Source organism: Rattus rattus, chromosome 8, assembly GCF_011064425.1.
Source record: "Rattus rattus isolate New Zealand chromosome 8, Rrattus_CSIRO_v1, whole genome shotgun sequence".
In the NCBI taxonomy this organism is placed as follows: domain Eukaryota; kingdom Metazoa; phylum Chordata; class Mammalia; order Rodentia; family Muridae; genus Rattus; species Rattus rattus.
This window is the reverse complement of record NC_046161.1, coordinates 39,585,409-39,606,653: the sequence shown is the minus strand read 5'-3', so window position 1 is coordinate 39,606,653 and position 21,245 is coordinate 39,585,409. Positions and strand designations below refer to the sequence as shown.

Genomic DNA, 21,245 nt, shown 5'->3' with positions numbered 1-21,245 from the left:
CACCATTAAAAAGTACAATTTTGGCATCAGCAGAGTGACAGGCATTTGGTCTCCTTCAGGCAACTGGAAGAAACCGCGAACTACATTCAAGAGCGTAGGTAAACTAAGCACGGTGTTTCTGTCCAAGACTTTCTTTGTTCAGTTAGAGTGTATTAAGAAGGGAAGTCATGAGTCCCTTCTGGGAGTTTCTGAGCAGTTTATAAATACAAAATAAATGTTTCTTCAATAAATAAATGGTCCTTAAGGTCTTCACTGATGACCTTCAGAATCTTCTGTCACTGCTGTCCCCACCAGTGGCACTCCTGGCCCAGGGGAATGAGATATTTCCTGTCGTTAGGTAATACTTCATGCATCGCCCACACTTCATCAGTACGCCTCTTCATAGTCTGAATCCTGTGAGGGAAAGAATAGCAGATGTATGTGTTCTACAATGTCACAGTCAGATATAGACAAAGACCATGTGTATAGGGTCTCTAAATGGAACTGAGCTTGGGGTAGCCACCGAGGGACATCCCTGATAACACACCTATGTTCCATGGGGCCTCACAGGACCTCAATACAATCTGTCTACCAGGTTGATTTCTGCTTTGAAGTCCTTTTTTTTTTTTCCCTTGATGACTGCATTTTAGAACCTCAGCATACAAGAAAACATGCTTGCCTACAGCAGCACGTGCAGGGCTGGGGTTAGGAGCTCATTTACCTCAGTTCAACCTTTCTAGCTAAAGGACGTTGAATCATTATTTTACGACCATTTCAGCATCCCTGAAATGGGGATAAAAAAAAAAAAACACACACACACCTCACAGATGAGCATGGAACAATAGGTGAGTTTCTCGGCACTGTGCACAGCACTCTATAACATTCCTTCGAGGACAGTTCTTCTCACTGTCACTCTTCAAACTCATACCTCATCACTTGTGACCTCAAATGGGCCATTAGTGCTATCTGGTATATCAGATTGTTCTGGGTCTTAATTCTATTGGTCTTAAAAACACTATTACTGAAGGACGGACGGACTGACTGACTGTCTTAGAGAGTATATATGTGTGCTTGTGTGTACCCACACATATGGAGATTAGAAAATAAGAATTATCCCCTTCACTGGTGTTCCAGGGACCAAACACAGTTCCTCAAGCTTGGGTAGCTAGTACTGTTATCACTGGCCCTGATTTTCCCATTATTCTACAACTGTTTCATACCTGAATGCTTTCCACTGTTCTCTGATCCCTCCACTTCCCATCATTTTAGATCACGGCCCTGCTTTCTCCTGCCATTAAGAGGGAAGGCAGATGGTGAAGAACATCCATGACTCTACCATTGGATTCACATACATGTGTATGGCCTTGTCTGTTTGGCCTCTCAACTGTCCTGTTTGTTTGTTTGTTTGTTTGTTTGTTTGTTTTTCTGTTTGCTTGTTTGTGTTTTGAGACAGGGTTTCTCTGTGTCACCCTGGTTGTCCTGGACTTCACTCTGCAAACCAGTCTGGCCTTGAACTCAGAGATCTGCCTGCCTCTGCCTCCTGAGTGCTGGGTCTAAGGGTGAGCACCACCATGCCCAGTTTTTCTCTACTGTTCTTATGCCTTTATTTACAGCTACTGTGTTCTGTGACGCCTTCCAGCTTGAACTTGGTAATCCTACCTTCTCTCTCTCCTGCAACATCAATTTTTCCTTCTCCATTGGTTCATCCACAATAACACGGAAATGTGGTGCCCCATTTTCCTCATCACAGAAAGTAACTCTGACGCGAAAGCGCTCCTCTCGACCTGCTGCCCATTCCTTCTGCCTCCTAGCTGTTAGTACTCACTTCCTCCAGCTTATCTTTGTGATGGTTCTTGCCCCTTCCCCAGTCCTTTTCACCCTCACTCACCCCGTGGAGCTACTTCTGCCAAGGCCACCAATAGCTTCCACATCACCAAACCATCTACAGTGAACTTACAGCTCTTGAAGAACTTCTTCCCCATCCCCCAAGATAATAAACTCCTCCAACTTCTCTTTTCACCCTCTTGCTAATTCCTCTTTGTCTCTCTAATCTAGAAGCCTTGGAGAAGTCCAGGCTTAGTCCTTTGAACTCTCCTACACATCTAGGCATCCATCTATTTCCTGAATATCCTAATGGCTCCTATGTTGAATCTGCAGACTCAACCTCTCTTCAGAAAACATAACTGCCCACTGCACATTTCAAACTTCGTATGTTCACACTCAACTCCTGATTTTACTCTTAAATCTTGCTCTGGGGCTAGAGAGATAACTCAGTAGTTAAGAGCATTCTTTGCCCTTCCAGAGGACCTGGGTTTGATTGCCAGCATTTACATGGTGCTTCATGACCATCTGTCCCTCAATCTCCAGGTTATCTGATTTCCTCTTCTCACCTCCATGGCATTGTATATACATGGTGCATAGATATACATGCAAGCAAAATACTCATACACGTAAAATAAAATCTTAAGTTTCAATGAAAACACTTTAAATCTTGCTCTAGAAAATGTTGGCTCTAGTCTACTGGTTACCCAAAACTTCTAGAATAATTCTTGCTTTCTCTGTCTCTCTGTCTCTGTCTCTGTCTCTGTCTCTCTCTCTCTCTCTGTCTCTCTCTCTGTCTGTCTCTGTGTCTGTCTCTGTGTCTGTCTGTCTCTTTCTCTGTCTCTGTCTCTGTCTCTGTCTCTGTCTCTGTCTCTCTCTCTCTCTCTCTCTCTCTCTCTCTCTCTCTCTCTCAAATGCCAGTAAATTACTCTGGCTTCACTTTCAAGCTAGGAAACAAAATACAACCACTTCTTGCCATCTCTACTACAGACTTCTCTAACTTAAGTTATTGCTAATGCCTACTAATGGGTCTCTCTGAGTCTGCTCTGGTCCCTTCTACCAGTCTCAACACAAAAGCTGGACTGAACTTTGAAAATACCCATCAGCCCCCTCTACTGTATTCCATTTCATTTGTCAAGAGTCCAGGTGACCAAAGCCTTACAAGCTATTCTATTAATTCTTTGACTCTTGGCTGCTCTATTAATTTTCTGACTCATGCAGATTCCACTCTTGCCCTTCTTCCTTGCTTTCCACACTGTTATCAAAGTATTCAGACCCCAGAGATTGGAACTGGGTCCTTCTTCATAAACAACTCTTTCTCCTCTCACAAAGGAGACTCAAGCTCACAGAAGTAAAATTAATGAAGAAAGCTCAGAGAGTGACAGTCCACACTCAGTGAAGTGCCGGGTGTGGCGGTGAGTACAGAGAGGGCCCGGGAGTGCTCAACATTAGGCTACAAGTTGATTTTGATGCACCACATCAGAGTCTCCCCTCCTCCTGAGATCCTAGGACAGTCACACAAGCCTGTGTCACTGCGTGTACTCAAAGAGGGACACGGCCTCTAAAGATTTAAACCAACATGGGAACCTTCCAATAGGATGATAAATGACATCAATCAAGTCACCTAAAAGGCTTACATTAGGAATTTCTTAAAAACACCAAGGTTTGGGGGGCTAGAGAGGTGGCTCAGAGGGTAAGAGCACTGACTACTATTCTTCCAGAGGACCTGGGTTCAATTCCCAGCACCCACATAGCAGCTCACAACTGTGTGTGGTCTATAACTCCTGTTCCAGGGGATCTGACACCCCCACACAGACATACAAGCAGTCAAAACAATAAATTAAAAAAATAAGTTATTAAAAAAAAAAAAGCCAGGGTTCATCAGAGAAGTTAAATTCAGGGTTCTGAGTCTGGAAACTTCTGGTTTGTTTTTTGTCAGTCAGCAGCTTACATGGCCCCCTTCCTAACTTAAGAATTCTAACTATACCCATGAGATAAAAAATAAAATCATGGACCAGTGAGGTGGCTCAGTGGGTAAAGAAGCTTGCTCTCAATCCTGATGATGGAAGTTTGATCCCTGGGACCTACACGGTAAAAGGAAAGAACCAACTCCCACAGGTCGTCCCCTGGCCTCCATGCACTCACTGTAGCATAACTGTTTCGTTTTGCTTTTTAATGAGGACTGGAGAGAAGGCTTAGCAGTTAAGAGTACTTGCTGCTCTTACAGAGGTCCTGGGTTTTGTTCCAAGCTCCCGTATGGTGGCTCACAACCATCTGTAACTCCAGTTGCAGGCAGTCAAATGCCCTCTTCTGACTTCTGCAGACACAGGTGTACAGGTGTTATGCAGACACCAGGTGTACATGTGTTATACACACAGCCAAAGCACTCAGATTTAAAAAAAAAATCTTAATTTTTTTTCAAAAAAAAAAAAAATCAGGTTGAGAATCGTTAGCCTGGTTCATACTTCCCTGTGCTGACTTGCCTACGTTTGTTGTTCTTGAGAGCAAAAGATCCTTCAAATAGGCAGAAAGATAAAAAACACCAAACAGAAGAAACAGGGCACTTACCAGACACTCCGCACAGCGGACACAAAGCCTGGACATACAGTCGTTGCTGTCCTCCTGGTCAGTGCTGTGGGAAGAACACAAAGCAAACTCAACTGTCACTGTCACCACGGGGGACCGTTCTCAGGTATTGAAATCACGTGAATCTGGTGTTACAGCCAACCCTTAAACAGAGCCCTTAGGAACATGTCATAAATAAATGGACCTGAAACACATGTCAGAGCACCCAGCCAGGACTAGATAAATAGCAGCTGGTCACCGTCACACAGACAAGTACTGAGCAGCAGCCACGGTGTAGGGGCCATGCTGGGTGGGAAGAGAGGTAACAGAACCTGGTCTGTGGATGAGCTCCCAACCCCAGGCGGTGAGAGCTGTAAGAACTGATGTGTAATACAATACAACAGTGTTCTAAGGTTAGGGTGGAACTGTCATGAAGCAAAGCACAGGGAGGGACCAGTCCTCTGCTCAGGACTCAAGGAGTATGATAGGAAGGGAACGTTTCAACTCAGTCCTGGTGGGTAAGAAAGCTTCCAGACCAAGAAGAGAGGGAAGGGGGTGATTCTAGGAATATTGCAGTCGGGGAGAAAAGTGGATGGACAAATAGATGGATGGGCAGGAGAACAGACAGACAGAGATACATGCGCACACATAAATGACTAGAGTATATCAAGGAGAATAAAACACAAGCTGACTGTAGTTGGACTACGGACAGAATGAGAGAGCACACGATGGAATGTGACTTGGGATCAGACCTCAGAGGTTTCATATACTGTCCTTAGAAACAGACATTGGTTCCACAGCTACTGGTCTGCAGCTGTCTTTATAGTAGCAGTTGTAGCATTCCTCTGTGGGAAAGAAACTGTTACACAATTTAATGCCTCTTTCTTAGCCACATAGAAAGAGGAATATGCGTGACAGACACAAGGGAAAAAGAGAAAAAGAGAAAAAGAAAAAGAAACAAAAGAAACAGACATTGGTGTTTTCACCAATGGTTCTATGCGTGCGTGCGTGCATGCTGCGTGCGTGTTACAGATGCCTTGGGATAGGAAGTCTATCTCCAGTAAATAAGACTCCCTCACCTAATGGTTAAAGGCCCGTTCACAGACAAGGGAAACATCACATAACTATTTTGGCTGTTTCGTTTTGCTGAGACAGGATCTCACTATGTAGCCCTGGCTGGCCTAGAGCTCATCATGTAAGTCAGGCTGGTCTTGAACTCACACCAATCCACCTGCCTCCGCCTCCTCAATGCTGGGATTAAAGGTGTGCACCGCTTGCCTACAGAGCTTGAGTAAAGGTTTTTGTTCCTTTTAAAAAGTAAATCTTGGGCTGGAGAGATGGCTCAGAGCACAGGTGTTTTCTCAGGGGTCTTGAGTTCAATTCCTAGCAACCACATGATGGCTCATAACCATCTATAATGTAGTCTGGTGTCCTCTTCTGGCCTGGAGGCATACATATAGTCAGAACACTGTATACATAATAAATACGTATTTTTTTTAAAAAAGTAAATCTCATATGAGAAGTGATGGTGCACGCCTTTAATCGCTTGGGAGGAAAAGGCAGGCAGGTCTCTGAGTTCAAAGCCAGCCTGGTCTAGAGAGCGAGTTCCAGGACAGCCCAGACTAAGTGGAGAAGAAACCCCATCTCAAGAAACAAACAAACAGGGGTTGGGGATTTAGCTCAGTGGTAGAGCGCTTGCCTAGCAAACGCAAGGCCCTGGGTTCGGTCCCCAGCTCCGAAAAAAAGAAAAAAAAAAGAAACAAACAAACAAACATACAAAAGTAAATCTCTTCCTGGGAAACTATTGGATTGTGCCTGCTCATTGGCCCAATGGTGGTGGATGAATGCTTTTGGTAACTTTCGGTGGTCTGGATGAGAATGGCCTCCATAGGCTCAGGTGTTTGAATGCTTTGCTACCAGGGAATAACCTTTGACTAGAAGGATTAGGAGATGTGGCCCCATGGAGACAGTATGTCAGTGCGGTGGGCTTCAAAGTTTCAAAAGCCCATGCTACTCCCCCTTCCCTAAAGATTGGGATGTGGCTCTCAACTACCTCATGCCTACCGACATGCTCCCAACCACAATGACAGTGGGCTAAGCCTCTGAAACTGTAAGCCCCTAATTAAATAATTCTCTTATTAACATTCCTTGGTCATAGTGTCCCTTCCAGCAGTACAACACTGACTAAGACAATAACCACATTTATTTAGCCCTTTCAGAGCATCTGCTGACCAAGAACAGCACACGCTCATTTAAATTTCCTTTGCCCTTCAGGCTACTCTCAAAGCTTCCTTCATTGCTTACGAATATTCTGTTAGGAGACATTAGCTCAGTGCCAGAAAAAAAAAAAAGTGAAAGAGAAAAATAGGACTTGGAGTGTCATTTTAGTTTTGAGAGAACAAGACGTGTGCTCAAAAATACATGCAGAGCCCCAGTACCGCACGGTGTGAAGCCATTGGAAGAAGCCATGTGTAGCCTAAGCGCCCTATTCATCCTGCCTTCTGTGACAAGGCCCACAAATGTCACTATAGTCTTCCTCTGACACCCCTCATGGAGCGACTGCATTTGGAAGGAAATCGCAGTGGTGGACCAAACTTCGGCAGGGGAGAAGATGTGTGTGGATATGGGATGCGGTGCTGCACCAGAGCATGGCTGTGAAGAGGACCAGGCTTGCTGCTGGGGACGCCGGTGGGACTTACTCATCGGAAACTTCAATGGAAGACTTCTTATAGCTAGACCTGCTCCTCTTAGTCACCCCTGTTGCCTTCCTCCCCATTCGCACCAGCAGCAGAATGACCACCACTGCCGAGGGGACAAAGACCAGGATGGAGAGAAGGGCCACAGAGGACAGCATGGTGCCGAAACCTGTAGAAAATACAAGGGGGGAGACCGCGGCTTCAGGCATTTCTAATCACAGAAGGAACGAATGCATCATCAAGAATATAAAATATGAGGCACAAACATGCACACATAATTCCATTGCCTACAAGTAACATATGGCTACCAATCCGTTCTTCTTCCAAGAGTCTGAAAGCACATGTGGGAGCAGGATGTGTGTCTGTAAAAGCAGGAGTCCTATTATTCACACAATTTTAGATTAACACATGATAAATCTGTTTGTGATTAAAAAGGTGCTGGTTTTAAAAGCTCTCCTACCAGGTGCACACTGTTAACCCCAGCGCTAGGAGGCAGAGGCAGGCGGATCTCCATCTGTCGAAGGCCAGCCTAGGAATCTACAAAGTAAGTTCTAGGACAGTCAGAGCTTCGTAGTGAGGCTCTGACCAATGAATAAATAAATAAATAAATAGCCTTCCAAATACAGTACATAGTACTCTACTATACTGAATCGATTTGCAAGTCAATTCTCTAACTTCGAACATTCAACTTTGACTCTACAGGTTAACATTAGGATGGCCATCCTGGTGTTTAGCTCTGTCTTCTTAAGATAAAACTTTGAAGTGGAATTGTAGGATCAAAGGGAACATAATTTTAAGAACTATAACTTCTATTACTAAGCTGCCTTCTAGAAAAACAAAATCTATTCCTGCCCGCAGCTTGACTATGTAAATGTGATATAGGTCATTGTCAAAGCAGATGACCACTATGACAAAGAAAAGAGTGAGGAGGAAGGGAGAGGCGGGAAGACAGGAGAGAAGGCAGAGAAGACAGGAGAGGGGGCAGAGAAGGCAAGCAAGAGGAAGTAGAGGAGCGAGGGAAGCCCCAAGAAACGGAAGGGTAATTACAACAACTCATAATGTATTTCTGTGTCTTTGGTTCATATCCAGTTTCAAACCTAAATAGTCATTTAATAGTCACCAGTGAGATACGCCGAGAAAAGCCATTCATGACTTCTAGGATTTGAACTCAGAACCTCTGGAAGAACAGCCAGTGCTCTTAACCGCTGAGCCATCTCTCCAGCCCATTCATGACTTCTGCTCCACAGGAGAAGGAAACTGTTTCCTCTTTGTAAGTAAAAGAAATGTAGTACTGCCCATCTGTGGGGGAACTCCATGCTCAGGACAATCATATAACGTATGGCATCAACTTAACGGGTCACCTAAATGACTTCAACACCACACATCATCACCCTTCGTTAACATGAGGGATTGTCCAGCATTCCACAAGACATTTGGCCACTTGAAGACCATTGGAAAAGGCAATGCAGAAGCTGTGACGACATTGAGAGAGAATATTAAGTTTTCCAAAAGTATATCCTGGTGAGAAAGCTCAAGGCTGTTCCCACTGGCTCCTACAAGCTATCTCCTGACCTTCCTACACACATGTCGTTGCATGCAGCACACATACAAATTAAAAGTTTTAAATGTTTTAACAATTAATCTCAACAGGCACACGAAGACGACTTTGACACAGTGATCCTCCAAGTCAACGATTAAGTTCCGGAAAGGACCAGAAGAGTTGCAGCATGGGAGGAGACTGGTGCTAAGCCACTTACCCCTCTCGGTGACGGTGAGCTCGGTTAGGGGGATGTTGTGGTACACGTCTGGAGGGTTCTTTACAGCACAGCTGAACGTCCCATTGTCCTTTAGAGTGGGGTTGCTGATGCTGATGGACGCGTCCCCTTTGTAGACATTTCCGGCCCAGGAGATCCGGTCTCGGAAAGTGCCTGCTGTAGTCGGGTACTGGAAGGACTGATAATGGAAGATCTGAGAAAGCAACATCATGAGAGACAAGGTTAACTTGGGAAACACAATGACACGAACAGCTGAGTAGATCGATGTTAAAAAAAAAAAAAGAAGAACTGCGTAAAAGGGCTTCTTTTCCCCTAGTAGTCTCATCGTTGTTGTTTGATTTTAATACTTTTCTCATCTCTACCTTAGAAAGACTGGTTAATAAAACTGATCCAAGAAAGAATTGACAGGCAAATCTGTGATCTCAGCCCTTAAATCTTTTCTGTGGCTAGAGAGATGGCTCAGTAGCTGAGAGCACTGCCCTTCCAGAGGACCTCAGGTCAGTTCCCAGCACCCACATCAGGCAGTTCACAATCACCTGCAGCTTCGGCTCCAGGAGATTCCACACTTCTGGCCTCTGAGGGCATCTACACACACACACACACACACACACACACACACACACACACACACACACACACAGAGTCAGACAGACATATAGAGAATAACTTTCTTCTAAATTCTTCCTAACTCTCAGGCAGGGGCAACTTTACTCTCCACAAAACATTTTGCAATATGGGCAGATTCTCTTTTCCTGACAAGTTTTAACTTTATTATTTCTAATTGTGTCTCTGTGGAGCACAACGTGACTTCCCTGCATGATGCTGACAGCTGAGCTCCAGGCCTCGTGTACACTGAGTTCTATCACTAAGCTACCTTTCCCTGTGATGTTTGGCCTTGAGGAACTGCCGTGTCATTTGCTGACATAGATGCATTATTTACATTAGTGAATTTCCCTTTTCCCCAACCTGTGCCCATACTTAATATAATCTGTCCTTTTAAGATTTTATTTTGATTATGTTGTATTATGTGTGTATGGGTATGCACACATGAGTGTAGGTGTCCACAGAGGACAGAGAGGGCATCAGATCCCCTGGAGCTGGAGCTATAGGCCACTGTGAGCCACCCAATGAGGTGTTGGGAACTAAACTCTGGTCCTCTGTAAGAACAGTGTATACTCTTAACCACATTGCCATCTCTCCAGCCCCATAATTTGTGTGTTTTATAATAGCTTCTCTGGTAGTCTGTGAGGTGATATCTCATTGCGGGGCATTTCCTTTATCATCAGAGACACTGAGTTTTCTGTACATCCATTGATGTATGGCACCCACTAAACTTCCCACGATGCATTAGACAGCCTCACAGGTTAACAGTTAACAGTGCCAAAAAGGAGAAACAGAGCCCTAAGGTTACACCCAATGTCTGTTTATCACAGTTTGCAAATGACTTTACATGTTCATCCGCTTGGCCCTTACACTGCCACCAAGCCGTGTGAGGCAGCTGTAATTATTCTGAAAGTATAGGGAGAGAAACAGGACCCAAATAAAAACATGAAACAGGTTACTCAAAGGCACACGGTGAGCAAGTGACAAAAGGGAGATTTTTTTTTCCAAATCACTGGGCAGATGTAACACAATCCGACCCCTCTCAAGTTATCTCCGGTGACATTTAACACAAGGCTCACATCAAATGTCTGATAAGCATGCAGTGGATATCTGCTGTATTGAGACGATACTGCTTTGGAGTTGGTGACTGGACACTCGGTCCCAAAAGCACATATTTACACTGAAGGTGGGACAGGCACGGATGACAACACGATTCTTATGTAAGACAGGAGGCTTTCCTCTTTCTTTGTTTACTTTGTTCCTTCCTGCTTAGGGAACCAGGCATCGCCAACCACCAAATTGCCCAATTTTTAAGAGCTACTCCTCAGAGAAGGTGCTGTGTCACTCACTGGCTAATTTCATCAAGGCTACATACCTAGCACGCATCCCATGTTCCGGGCGTGTGACAGAACAGGACACAGGGGCCAGGACACAGCCATGGCCTCCGTCCTCGTGGGGATTACATTTGGTAAGACAGCAAGGACTGATGTAAATGTAACAAATGCTCCAAAGGGGAAGAGAGAGGCGGCCTAGCGAACCAGAACCATGCTGAGTGCCTCAACTCCCGGGTACTTCGGAGGCTGAGGCAGGGGGAGTGCTGTGAATGTGAGCCCAGCCTGGATCATACACCAAGCTCAAGAACAGACTGAGGCACAGAGGAAGACCTTGTGTCTGAAAAGACAAGGCCTCTCCTTGACCATCAAGATAAAAAGCTTAAAAATTCCCCCACCAACCTTCCGGGTTGATGTAACTCATGGATTACACACACGTTCAATTAGTGAGCCTCAATTCTCACTCCTTGACAAGCAGGACAAACCACATCACTGCACCCTGGAGTTACAAGACTCTTCGGTGCCCCTGATTCTAATTCAGATGAGCTTGCAGCCCCCCACCCCCACCCGGCCTCACAGAGCCGCACTCTAGAAGTGCTGCCTACATATAAGGTGTCTGACCCAGGAAGCTCCTACTGCTCACTCTGCCCTACTTTTGGACAAGGAAGCAAAGCCAAATAAGGTCACCATAGCTTCCTGACGACTCAGAAGACAGTGAACTACTTTAAATCTAAAGCAGCAGGAACCTTGACTGCAGTCCTGTTTCCTTTGCTATGGTTACCCACCCCGCACCACACCAGGCACTCGGTAACTGCTCCGAGGGCATAACTCAAAGCAAAGAGGGAAGACAGAATAAAGAGCACTTTCTAAAATCCAGTCTAGGGACAGTGACATGGCCCAGTGAGCTATGGCACCTTGCCACTAAGCCTGATGTCCTCAGTTCATCCCCAGGATCTGTGTGGTGGGTGAAGAGGACTGCAAAATTCTGCAAGATGTCCTCTCGTATCCATGCACTCAAAGTGGCATGCACATACAAGTAAAGAGAGAGAGAGAGAGAGAGAGAGAGAGAGAGAGAGAGAGAGAGGAGGAGGAAGAAGAGGAAGAGGAGGAGAAGGAGGAGGAGGAAGAGGAGGAGGAGGAGAAGGAGGAAGAGGAGGAGGAGGGGGAGGAGGAGGAGGAAGAAGAAGAAGAAGAAGAAGAAGAAGAAGAAGAAGAGAAGAAGAAGAAGAGAAGAAGAAAGAAAGAAGAAAGAAAAAAAGAAAGAAAGGAAGAAAGGAAGGAAGAAAAAGGTTCAATTTATATATGTCTATGACACATTCTTTTTTAACAGTTTTTAAAGATTATTTTATTTTATATGTATGAGTGTTTTGCCAGTAATGTATGTCCATGTAGTGCATGACATACTCACAGAGGTCAGAACAGGGTGTCTGAGCTCTCCTTGGGACTGGAGTTATAGGATATTGTGAGCCAGCGTGTGTGTGTGTGTGTGTGTGTGTGTGTGTGTGTGTGTGTGTGTGTGTGTGCACGGGTGCTGAGAATTGAACCCAGGTTCTGTGGAAGAATGGACAGTGCTCTTAATTGCTGAACCATTTCTTCAGCCCCAATTCAAATGCATTCTTAAACAGCATCCATCCTAGACCAATGCAACTGATGGAACTGTAAAGAGAAAGGGATTTTTACAGCACCGTAATCTCTAATTAAACACCCATAGCGAAACTTGAGCTATAAATGTTTTATTATGTGTGATTAAAGTATATTGCTTCTAATACTGCAAGGCCATCTGTCACCAATGACATCGGTCACTAGTACAAGGTGTCACCACTTCCTTCAAAGGCAGCAATATAAATCAGTGCAGGTGTTTACACGGCCAGAGGAAGCGCCAAGATAAATCTACAGTGTGGATTCTCAGACAGATATAACCACTGAAACAGCAGGATTGGAGCAGCTCTCAGAGAAAGGATGTCTGTAATGTGAGTGGGGAATTTCTCCAGCCCACGTCTTGGAGATGCCCTTTCTAGTACATCAGATCTAAAACAAAGCTGTAACACTACACAGAAGGAAACAACAGGGCAACAAAAACTAAACCACATTTCCTCTTGGTTTCTGACCATTTTTTTCCTGGAAGGTAATGCACAAGAGTCTTACATGTCAGAATGAAAGGCTCTGTGTAATTAAACAAATATGAGGCCTAAGTGTGGCTCACTCTAAAAGTTTCTTTTATTTTTTTTTCTAAGTTTAACTGTAGTTCAGGCATGTGTGTGCACACCCGTGTGTGTGAGTGTGTGAGTGTGTGAATGTGTATGTGTGTGTGTATGCACCTGTGTGAGCATGTGCCTGCGAGTGTGTTTCTGGATGTGGGGGTGAGTGTGTAGGACTACTAGTGCTATGGAGTACATGTGGAAGTCAGAAGACAGCTTTTGACTTCCTCCATGGGTCTCGGGACTCGAACTCAGGTCATCAGACTTGCACAGCAGGTGCCATTATTCCCGTTCTTTCTTTAAATGTAGATCAAGCTGGCTTCAAACCTGCTATGTTGCTGAGGGATGGCCTTGATTTCCCGGTCTTCCTACCTCACCAATGCTGAAGTTACAGGCGTGTGTCACCATGCCAGGCACTCAAAGGAACTTTCTGGAAAGTCCGTACTTACAGATTCTGTGCGACTGCTGCTGGGAGGGCGGTATGTCCAGTCTATGGTCAGCTTGTCAGTGACATCTGAAGAGGACTTGAAGGTGCATTTCAACTTGATCTTCTCTCCCACATATCCTCGGACATGAGCATCTGCACTAATCTCCAAGGAGAGGACGATACGCACACCTATTGGGAGCAAGCCGAAACACGCACAATGCGTTCACTTCTTGGATTACGCAAATGGGAGTGAACATGAGAGGTGCTTTGCATCATTTTTAGTGATCTCCCCAAAGGGCCAGAGTCATCAATGTATTTCCAGCCAAATCCACAAGGAAGAAGGAACTAAGATCTAATAATCCTGAATAACATTTTTTTTTAACGCTTTATAGCCTTAAATCACACCAAATAGTTGGGCAAAAGTTAAAAACCTGACCACACTAGCATTTTCCCAATCACAGGTTTGTAGTTAAATTAAATACAAACAAGTAAGGGTTGACCATAATAACTAAAAGGCAACAATACCCACCCTCCCATCCTGTCCTCCCCCACCACACATGTCCAGGAATACAGCAGCTTTTATGAAGTCTAAGAGACTCAACCAAACACAGTATGGTCCCAGCGTGAAGCCAGTAGCGTCTCAGCCAGTAGCAAAATGAGGATAGAAGATACAAACGGGAAATTATTTTTAAAACTGTCCAAAAAGGTTTTATCTAGTCTTTTCTACTCATCCTCTTCTTCTTCTTCTTCTTCTTCCTCCTTCTCTTTTTAAAAAATAATTTATTTTTAATATTTTTTAACCATGTGTAGGTGCATCTATCCTCACATGGGTACATCCTCATGAGTGCTGGTGCCCATGGAAGCAAAAGGCATTATCTCCTGGGGCTAGTTACAAGTGCTCGTGAATCGTGAGATGTGGGTACTGGGAACTGAACTCTGGTCCTTTGGAAGAACAGCAAGTGCTCCAAACTGTTGATCCTTTTCTCTAACCCTCTCCTTCCTCCTCCTCCTCCTCCTCCTCCTCCTCCTCCTCCTCCTCTTCCTCCTCCTCTTCCTCCTCATCCTCTTCTCCTTTCTCTCCTCTTCCTCCTCCTTCTTGAGACAGGGCCTTGCTATATCACCCCGACTGGCCTAAATTCACAGTCCTCCTGACTCAGCCTTCTAAGTCCTGAGATTACAGGTATGTACACCACACCCAGTTATGCTTCCTCACCTAAATCTGGTTAATGAATCACACATCTATTAAAAAGTAAATTATGGGGTTGGGGATTTAGCTCAGTGGTAGCGCTTGCCTAGCAAGCGCAAGGCCCTGGTTGGTCCCCAGCTCCCAAAAAAAAAAAAAAGTAAATTATGGAGGGCTGGCGGGAGGTGTAGTTCAATGGCAGAGCACCTGCCTTAACTTGGAAGGCCCCTAGGTTCTATACTTAACATTTAAAAAAAGTAAATTATGGAGAATATATATATATATATATATATATATATATATATATATATATATACTGTGTTCTACAGTAGAAAAGTAAGATATCATTTTAAAAGCCTATAGAGTGTGGTCTTTCCAAAACCATTCATTACAACTTTAACATTCCATCTCCACAAGAAAGAAAGGGAGGGAGGGAGAGAGGGAGGGAGGGAGGAAGGGAAGGAGCAAGGGAGAAGGAAAGGGAAACAGACAGACAGACAGACAAACCTGGCACTTTGTTCCAACAGATCCTTTGTGATGTTGGGGAATTGGTGAATAAAAATATACACCCACACTCACACTGGAGAGCCATGTTTTAGGAATTTAAAACATTATCCTTTGTTTTCCCTGCTTCCTTTTCTGACTCACTAAGCCAAGGTTCTTCTGGTAGCCAAGGGCAAAGATCACAGTATGATTTCAGAAAAGAGAAATTCTTTCCAGTGGTCCTTCTGTCACAGGCAGGACAGTGTAAGGACTGAGCACAAGTCAGACGCTCCAGGTTCAAACCCCAGCCCAGTGGCTAGCTCTGAGCAGCTCAGCAAATTACCTACTCCTTCAGTTTGCGCATCCTGGCAGAAATGGAGCTTACCTCCAAGTCACTTGAGGATTAAATGAGTTAAAACACACAACACCCAGAAAGTCCACCTACCTCCAGCAACGCCCCACGCCTGCTGAGATCGCCTCCTGTTTCTCCTACAGGCTTGTGACCTTTCCTACCGCTGGCGTTTCTGAGTCATTGTCCCAGTGCCTGTACTTCTGGCAGCTCTGAATCATTCTCTCACTTCTCTCTGGACAATCTAGTCTGGTCACATTCCTCCTGAAAGGAGGAGACCAAGACAGGGCTCACTAATAAGGCCTTTAATAAGAATCCAGCCCATCTCAAAAATGACGGCCATCTGGTTCCTCACACAGCACCCTTTCTGACTGCCATGCTGAATTTGTCCCTTCATATATGTGCCTGTAAATGCTCATTTCTCTGTCAGAAGAGCCTCCATTCTCAGGCTCTAACTCCTGACCCATCAACAAGAAGAAAAATCCTATTTAGTTCTAGAGAGTGGGGTTTAAAACCTGAATGGTAGAATGAACCTACAGACTATACATGCCCTCATCCTATGGCTTTAGCCTAAAACATAAATACAACATAGAGCTTAAAGGAGTAGATTTGAACCTAGCCAGAACAGCACCAAGCTCTAGCAAGTCTGACTTCTGATAAGGGCTGGGTTCCCTAACCTCCTCAGGCTTCAGTTGCTGTATTTGGAGAATGGAAAGAATAGCCCTCCTAAGATCACCGCGAGCATCCACTACACTTTCAACAGGTACAAGCCAGGATACAGCTCAGAGGTGGAATGTGAAGGGCCCTGTGTTCTCTCCCTGGCACCACAATACATAAACAAACAAACAAATAAACACACATGGAATGCTTAGTAGAGTTCTTAAGATAGAAACCTTTTAACAAACATTAACTATTATTATTAAAGTGAACAATATGCATACTAAAAAAACCTGAACTACTTCCCCGTTGTGGATTAAAATCTAAACAGGATCAGTCTTTCTTGAATACCTGCCAACTACATCGTACCCCTTGCACCGCGCCTGGACTGTCCAATCATTTTCCAAAGATCCTGTGTCCTTTCACGCCTCTAATGCTTTTCTTAGAATATGTCTTGGTCTGGAAAGGTCTCCTCATTCCAGCCATTCTACTGGAGTTCCTCCCCACTCCACCCCAACATTCAAACACCTTCACCACCGCTCACACACCAGCCCACTTTGTGATGGCTTCCCCAAACTCCCTGAAGTTCTCAGCTCTTCCTCTGAAGTTCCCACAATACAGTCCTACCTAAACCCATGTGCCATGACCACACCTGATTTATAAATGGCATTTCCTCCATGAAATAAATGCGAGCACCATCAGGACAGAACTCCAGAGGGAGGGAACCTGGCAGAGAGAAACTGGGAGGGTCACCATGGTTACTAGTGTAAGAACACTTGCACTGCTCCCGCTTTCACCCCCTATCACCTTCCTTATGGAATTTTCAGTGCCTCCCTAGATGCTTCTGTCTGGACCCATTCAGGAAAAAAATCAATTCTGAATAATCCCTTCTAGAGTGGGGTGGTATACTGATGGAGGAAAAAAAAATCACACAAATGCACAGGCAGTTCCCACGAGAAATTAATGCTTGAGGGAAGAAGGTGTCAAGAATGACTCTGAGTTTCTACTTAGAAAAGCCACTCACTGAAAGAGGGGAAACCAGGCATGAGTCTGGCTCTGGGGAGGTTTACGTGTCTTCGATACCTAAGGGAGAACGGCATGTCAGGGGTCAGCAACCTACAACCCATGACTCAAGTGGAAGCAAACGGCTTTCATGAGAAAGAAGCAAACTCATAATAATTAGCTATCACCCTGCTCTGGGCTACTGCTCTGCAGGTAACCCAGATTGTCTAAATCAATCGGTCTCTCCTGTGATCCCGAAGGAAATTGCTAAAACACTTCAACCTTTATGTACATGGAATTGTATTAGAGCGCTGCCACACTGGTTTGTTTATGGCTGTTTTTGCACACCTGGAAGAAACTGAGAGGATGCAGCAGAGAACAGGCGCTCGCACACCCTGAACGTTTCTGCTCATCCCATTACTGCAAAGGGCTGCCAAAACCTGCTTTAGAGCTAAGACAAGATCTAGGCTAGAGTTAGAAATCAGAACCTCTGTAGTTCCTCCAGCCAGCTCTCCAGAGGCTCTCCCCCAGGCTCTCTCTCCTTTCCCTCCCTCCCTTCCTCTCTCTTCTCCCTCCCTCTCTGTCTCTCTCTTCCTATCTTTCCCCTCCTCTTCTCTTCCCTCTCCATATTTCTTTCTCTCAAATCCCTTCTTAAAAATCTCTCTAATCCTATGTTACATCCATTTAAAATTTCCCCCATTTTAGCACAACATCCTTTCACACATTTAATTTTTGTCTTATTTTATTTTGTTTCTTGAGACAGGATCATGCTATGTAGCCAAGGCTAGTACCGCCTCCAACACTCCATCCTCCTGCCTCAGCATTTCAAGTGATAGAGTCCCCATGCTCTGGCTTAATATTTATTCTGACCAAGTAAAAACAGCCAACCATAAAACGATCATGAAAATTAACAAAACCATTTAATGAAGAACAAAAATCACATTCTAATAGAAATAACTTTAGAGCTGAAAGAAATCAAACACTACAAAATCAAAGTCCCTAACTTTAGACAACCCATTTTCCCAAATGCAAATCTCCCCATCTTAAACGCATATACTGACACGACATGAGAATTGTAATACTGGGCTCTTCATCGTTACTGCTTCCCCTCCTCCCTTTCCTCCTTCTCTTGGTTTTTCAGGCAGGGTCTCCTGTTTCTCAGGTTTGGTTCATATTCACTATGTAGCTGAGGATAACCCTGAACTTCTGCTCCTCCTTCCTCCACATCCTCAGTGCTAGGATTACAGGCATGCACCGTTCCTCCCTGAGCTACATCCCCAGGCCCCAGCCTATTGTTTCTGAATACTTAGCCAACTGAAATCAGCAGAATCAGACTTAAAACTTAAGGCCAATTCAAACACGGTAACAATGTAAGGGCTTTCAGTTTCTGAAGCCGGATGGCAAATAAACACTAGTGGGAGAGCAAAATCTATCACCTACAATTCAAAGGAGACAAACAGCCAAAAGGAGCACTGCCCCACGCCAAGTGAAAAGAGCTACTCACGAAGGGGCGTGCCTGGCTCACTTTGTATAAGGTGCCCAGACTAGACAAAGGCTTAAAGGGGCAGATTGGTGGTTTCCAAGGCCTGCAGGAAGGTCAGAATGAATATGGGATTTCTCTTTTGGCTGATAAAAATGTTCCAAAAGTGTTTGTAATGATGACCGCACAACCTTGCATACTAAAAATTACTGAACTGTATATTTAATGAATGAATAAGCATGTGAACTACATACCTTTATTTTTTTTATTTTATGTGTCTGGGTGTTTTGCTTTCATGTCTGGTGTCCCTGAAGGCCAAAGAGGACCTTGGGTTCCCTGGGACTGGAGCAACAAATCATAGTAAGCCAAGTGTGAATTCTGGGACTCAAACCAGAATCTATAGAAGAGCAACGAGTGACTGAGCCAGCTCTCCAGACCCTGGTTGGTTCGTTTGTTTTAAAGGCAAAATAAAAATCTCTTCAAGCAAACCTGGAGGACTGAGTGGGGCAATATTTGGACATCTCCCTACCACACAACCCTGCTGTACAAAAGAAAAAAAAAAGATGCGTTTATATGAAGTGAACTGTCAGTAGTAGGCCTGGCTGTGTTGTAAAGAGAACTCAGAGAGAAAACTGGACATTTATGATGACATAGGTAGCTGGGAAGGATCAGGGAGTGTGCTGGCAACATGCAAATTAGTCACCAGATAAATAAAAACTTCACGTTATCTGATGAGACTCAGCGACCTAATGTGCTCATAGTTACTCAATATTAAAGACCCCTTTCAGAAATGTCCATTATTTTCAGGGAAATGTTACAACAATGCATTCTAATACTAGCTATACTAGTATTCTATTTCTTAGGAAGATACACGCACACACACAAATCATGTGTGTATATCAGACGATATTTGCACTTCAAAATAAAGCTATTAGTTTGGATGGAAATTTAGAAATTGGAATAACATGAAAGTAAAATTATCCAAACCTTACAATAGTGTCATTATGTGAACACCTTTCTGACAAACAGTTCAAAAGAATGGTGGTGACTTTTCTGATACTTTAGAATGTTTATAAAGTGCAAAGGTGCCTTTTCTTCAACAATATGCCTGCTATAAGAAAATCACACTATAACCCTTGTCTAAAATGTTTTATTTCAAAGCCCCTGAAATAAAAATCTCCAAGTCATGGTTTTCCTCTTTTTTTTTTCCTTCTTTCTTTCTTTTTCCTTTTCATTTTTTTTTTCAAGCCCTGATTGTGTCTTTCAAAATAACTGGAACATCCAGAACTGCCCATTTCCCACCAGGTTGTCACAGCAATACAGAACCCTGGAGGACTGAAAATCTCACAAGAACAGTGAGCGTCCGCAGACTGAGCTCGCTGTGGTTTTCCCCGTAGCATCATCAAGGTAGTGTCAAGTCACACAAGGTGGTCGAGAGACGAGGGGAACCAACTCTCCGCAGTGGGAGGTGCTAGCCGGGAAAGAAAACCATCCCACAACCCCACCTTCCCTTCCTTCCGTCCTTCGCAGAAGCCGAGCGGGGGGTTTCCTGAGAGCCCCCAACCCGGAACCGGAAAAGCGACCATCTTTCCTGACCTCCCCCTCCCCCGGCCGGAAGTGGAGCCCAGCCAGCTGGCGCACTCACCCTGGACGACTAGGATGCTCAGCAGTGGAAAGAGAGCGCAGCCACGGCCTCCTACTGCTCCTCTTGCTTGCTGCATCCCGACAGCTCTTCCGACACTTACACACCCTCTTTACGGCTCCCCGGGACCACGCAGGTGGTGCCGGAAGTGACGTCATTGCGGGAGTCACCTTTGAAATAGCCATCCGGGATCCAACCTTAATCTGGGACATGGATCATTACTGGGATCGTACGAGGTTCCCTGATCAGCGATTCTTTGACTCTCCAGAAGGACCTGATTGCGCTATTCTGCTTCAAATTGGCTACAGACTTTGGAAAAAGTTTTATTATTATGGAATTCTGGGGAGCCAGACTTGATCCTCCGACTGTAATCCCGAAGTTATCTCTAGAGTATCCAGGTTGAACCCTCACGATGGCTTCTCGACATTTTATGTTCAGGGAAACTTAGGGGACCATACAGGATCAGAATAAATATATTTTTATTGTGTCCAGTGGTAAATACGTGCAAGCCTCGTCATTTGTGTTCCTTTTAATGTAGCCATTACATCATCCAGAATTGTATGCTTATTAAATTACTGCAGGGACAGTGGTGATGAAATCATTGCAGCGTGCATTCGAGGTGAAGGGGAAATTTGGTTTCTGTATCTATGCGTTGTAAAAGTAAGGATATCATTATCGTGGTACTTGTCGTGAAATGTGATAGTCTAACATGCCCTGGAACAAAAAGGTGGAAAAGGACTCTGATGTAGTCACCCAATTCTCCTGGACCCGCCATGGTTAATGCAAGTAGAAGGGAAATAAAAAGCCTCAGCTTTTGAAAATATTTCATAGCTGACATTTTTTAACTGTCATACTTTACTAGACTGGAAAGCTGGTGGGTTTTTCTATGAAAAGAGTACGAGTATAAAAAACAAATATCCTTGTTTCTAAAGTCCCTAAACTAAGCCAGGAAAGATGGCAAAAGCTTGTAGGTGCAAGATCTGCAAGGCTGAGGCAGAAGGACTAAGAACAACCTGGACCTCTAGTAAGACTCAGGTTAGAGTTAGGTTCAAGA

The 21,245-nt window shown here is 44.5% G+C and overlaps 1 protein-coding gene and 1 non-coding gene across 2 annotated transcripts; one reads left to right on the top strand and one right to left on the bottom strand.

Annotated features, from left to right (window-relative positions):
- Positions 1-20,591, bottom strand: Mpzl3 (myelin protein zero like 3). The gene is made up of 6 exons (XM_032909810.1): positions 20,195-20,591; positions 13,418-13,584; positions 8,819-9,029; positions 7,065-7,230; positions 4,369-4,432; positions 1-393 (listed from the first exon to the last, which is right to left on the bottom strand). The coding sequence occupies exons 1-6, from the start codon at positions 20,268-20,270 to the stop codon at positions 367-369; spliced, it is 711 nt and encodes a 236-aa protein (XP_032765701.1). The 5' UTR covers positions 20,271-20,591; the 3' UTR covers positions 1-366.
- On the top strand, positions 5,158-5,289 carry LOC116908365. Its single transcript, XR_004388915.1, has one exon. It is a non-coding gene; the product is annotated as a small nucleolar RNA SNORA41 (small nucleolar RNA).
- Positions 20,592-21,245: the final 654 nt, after the last annotated feature.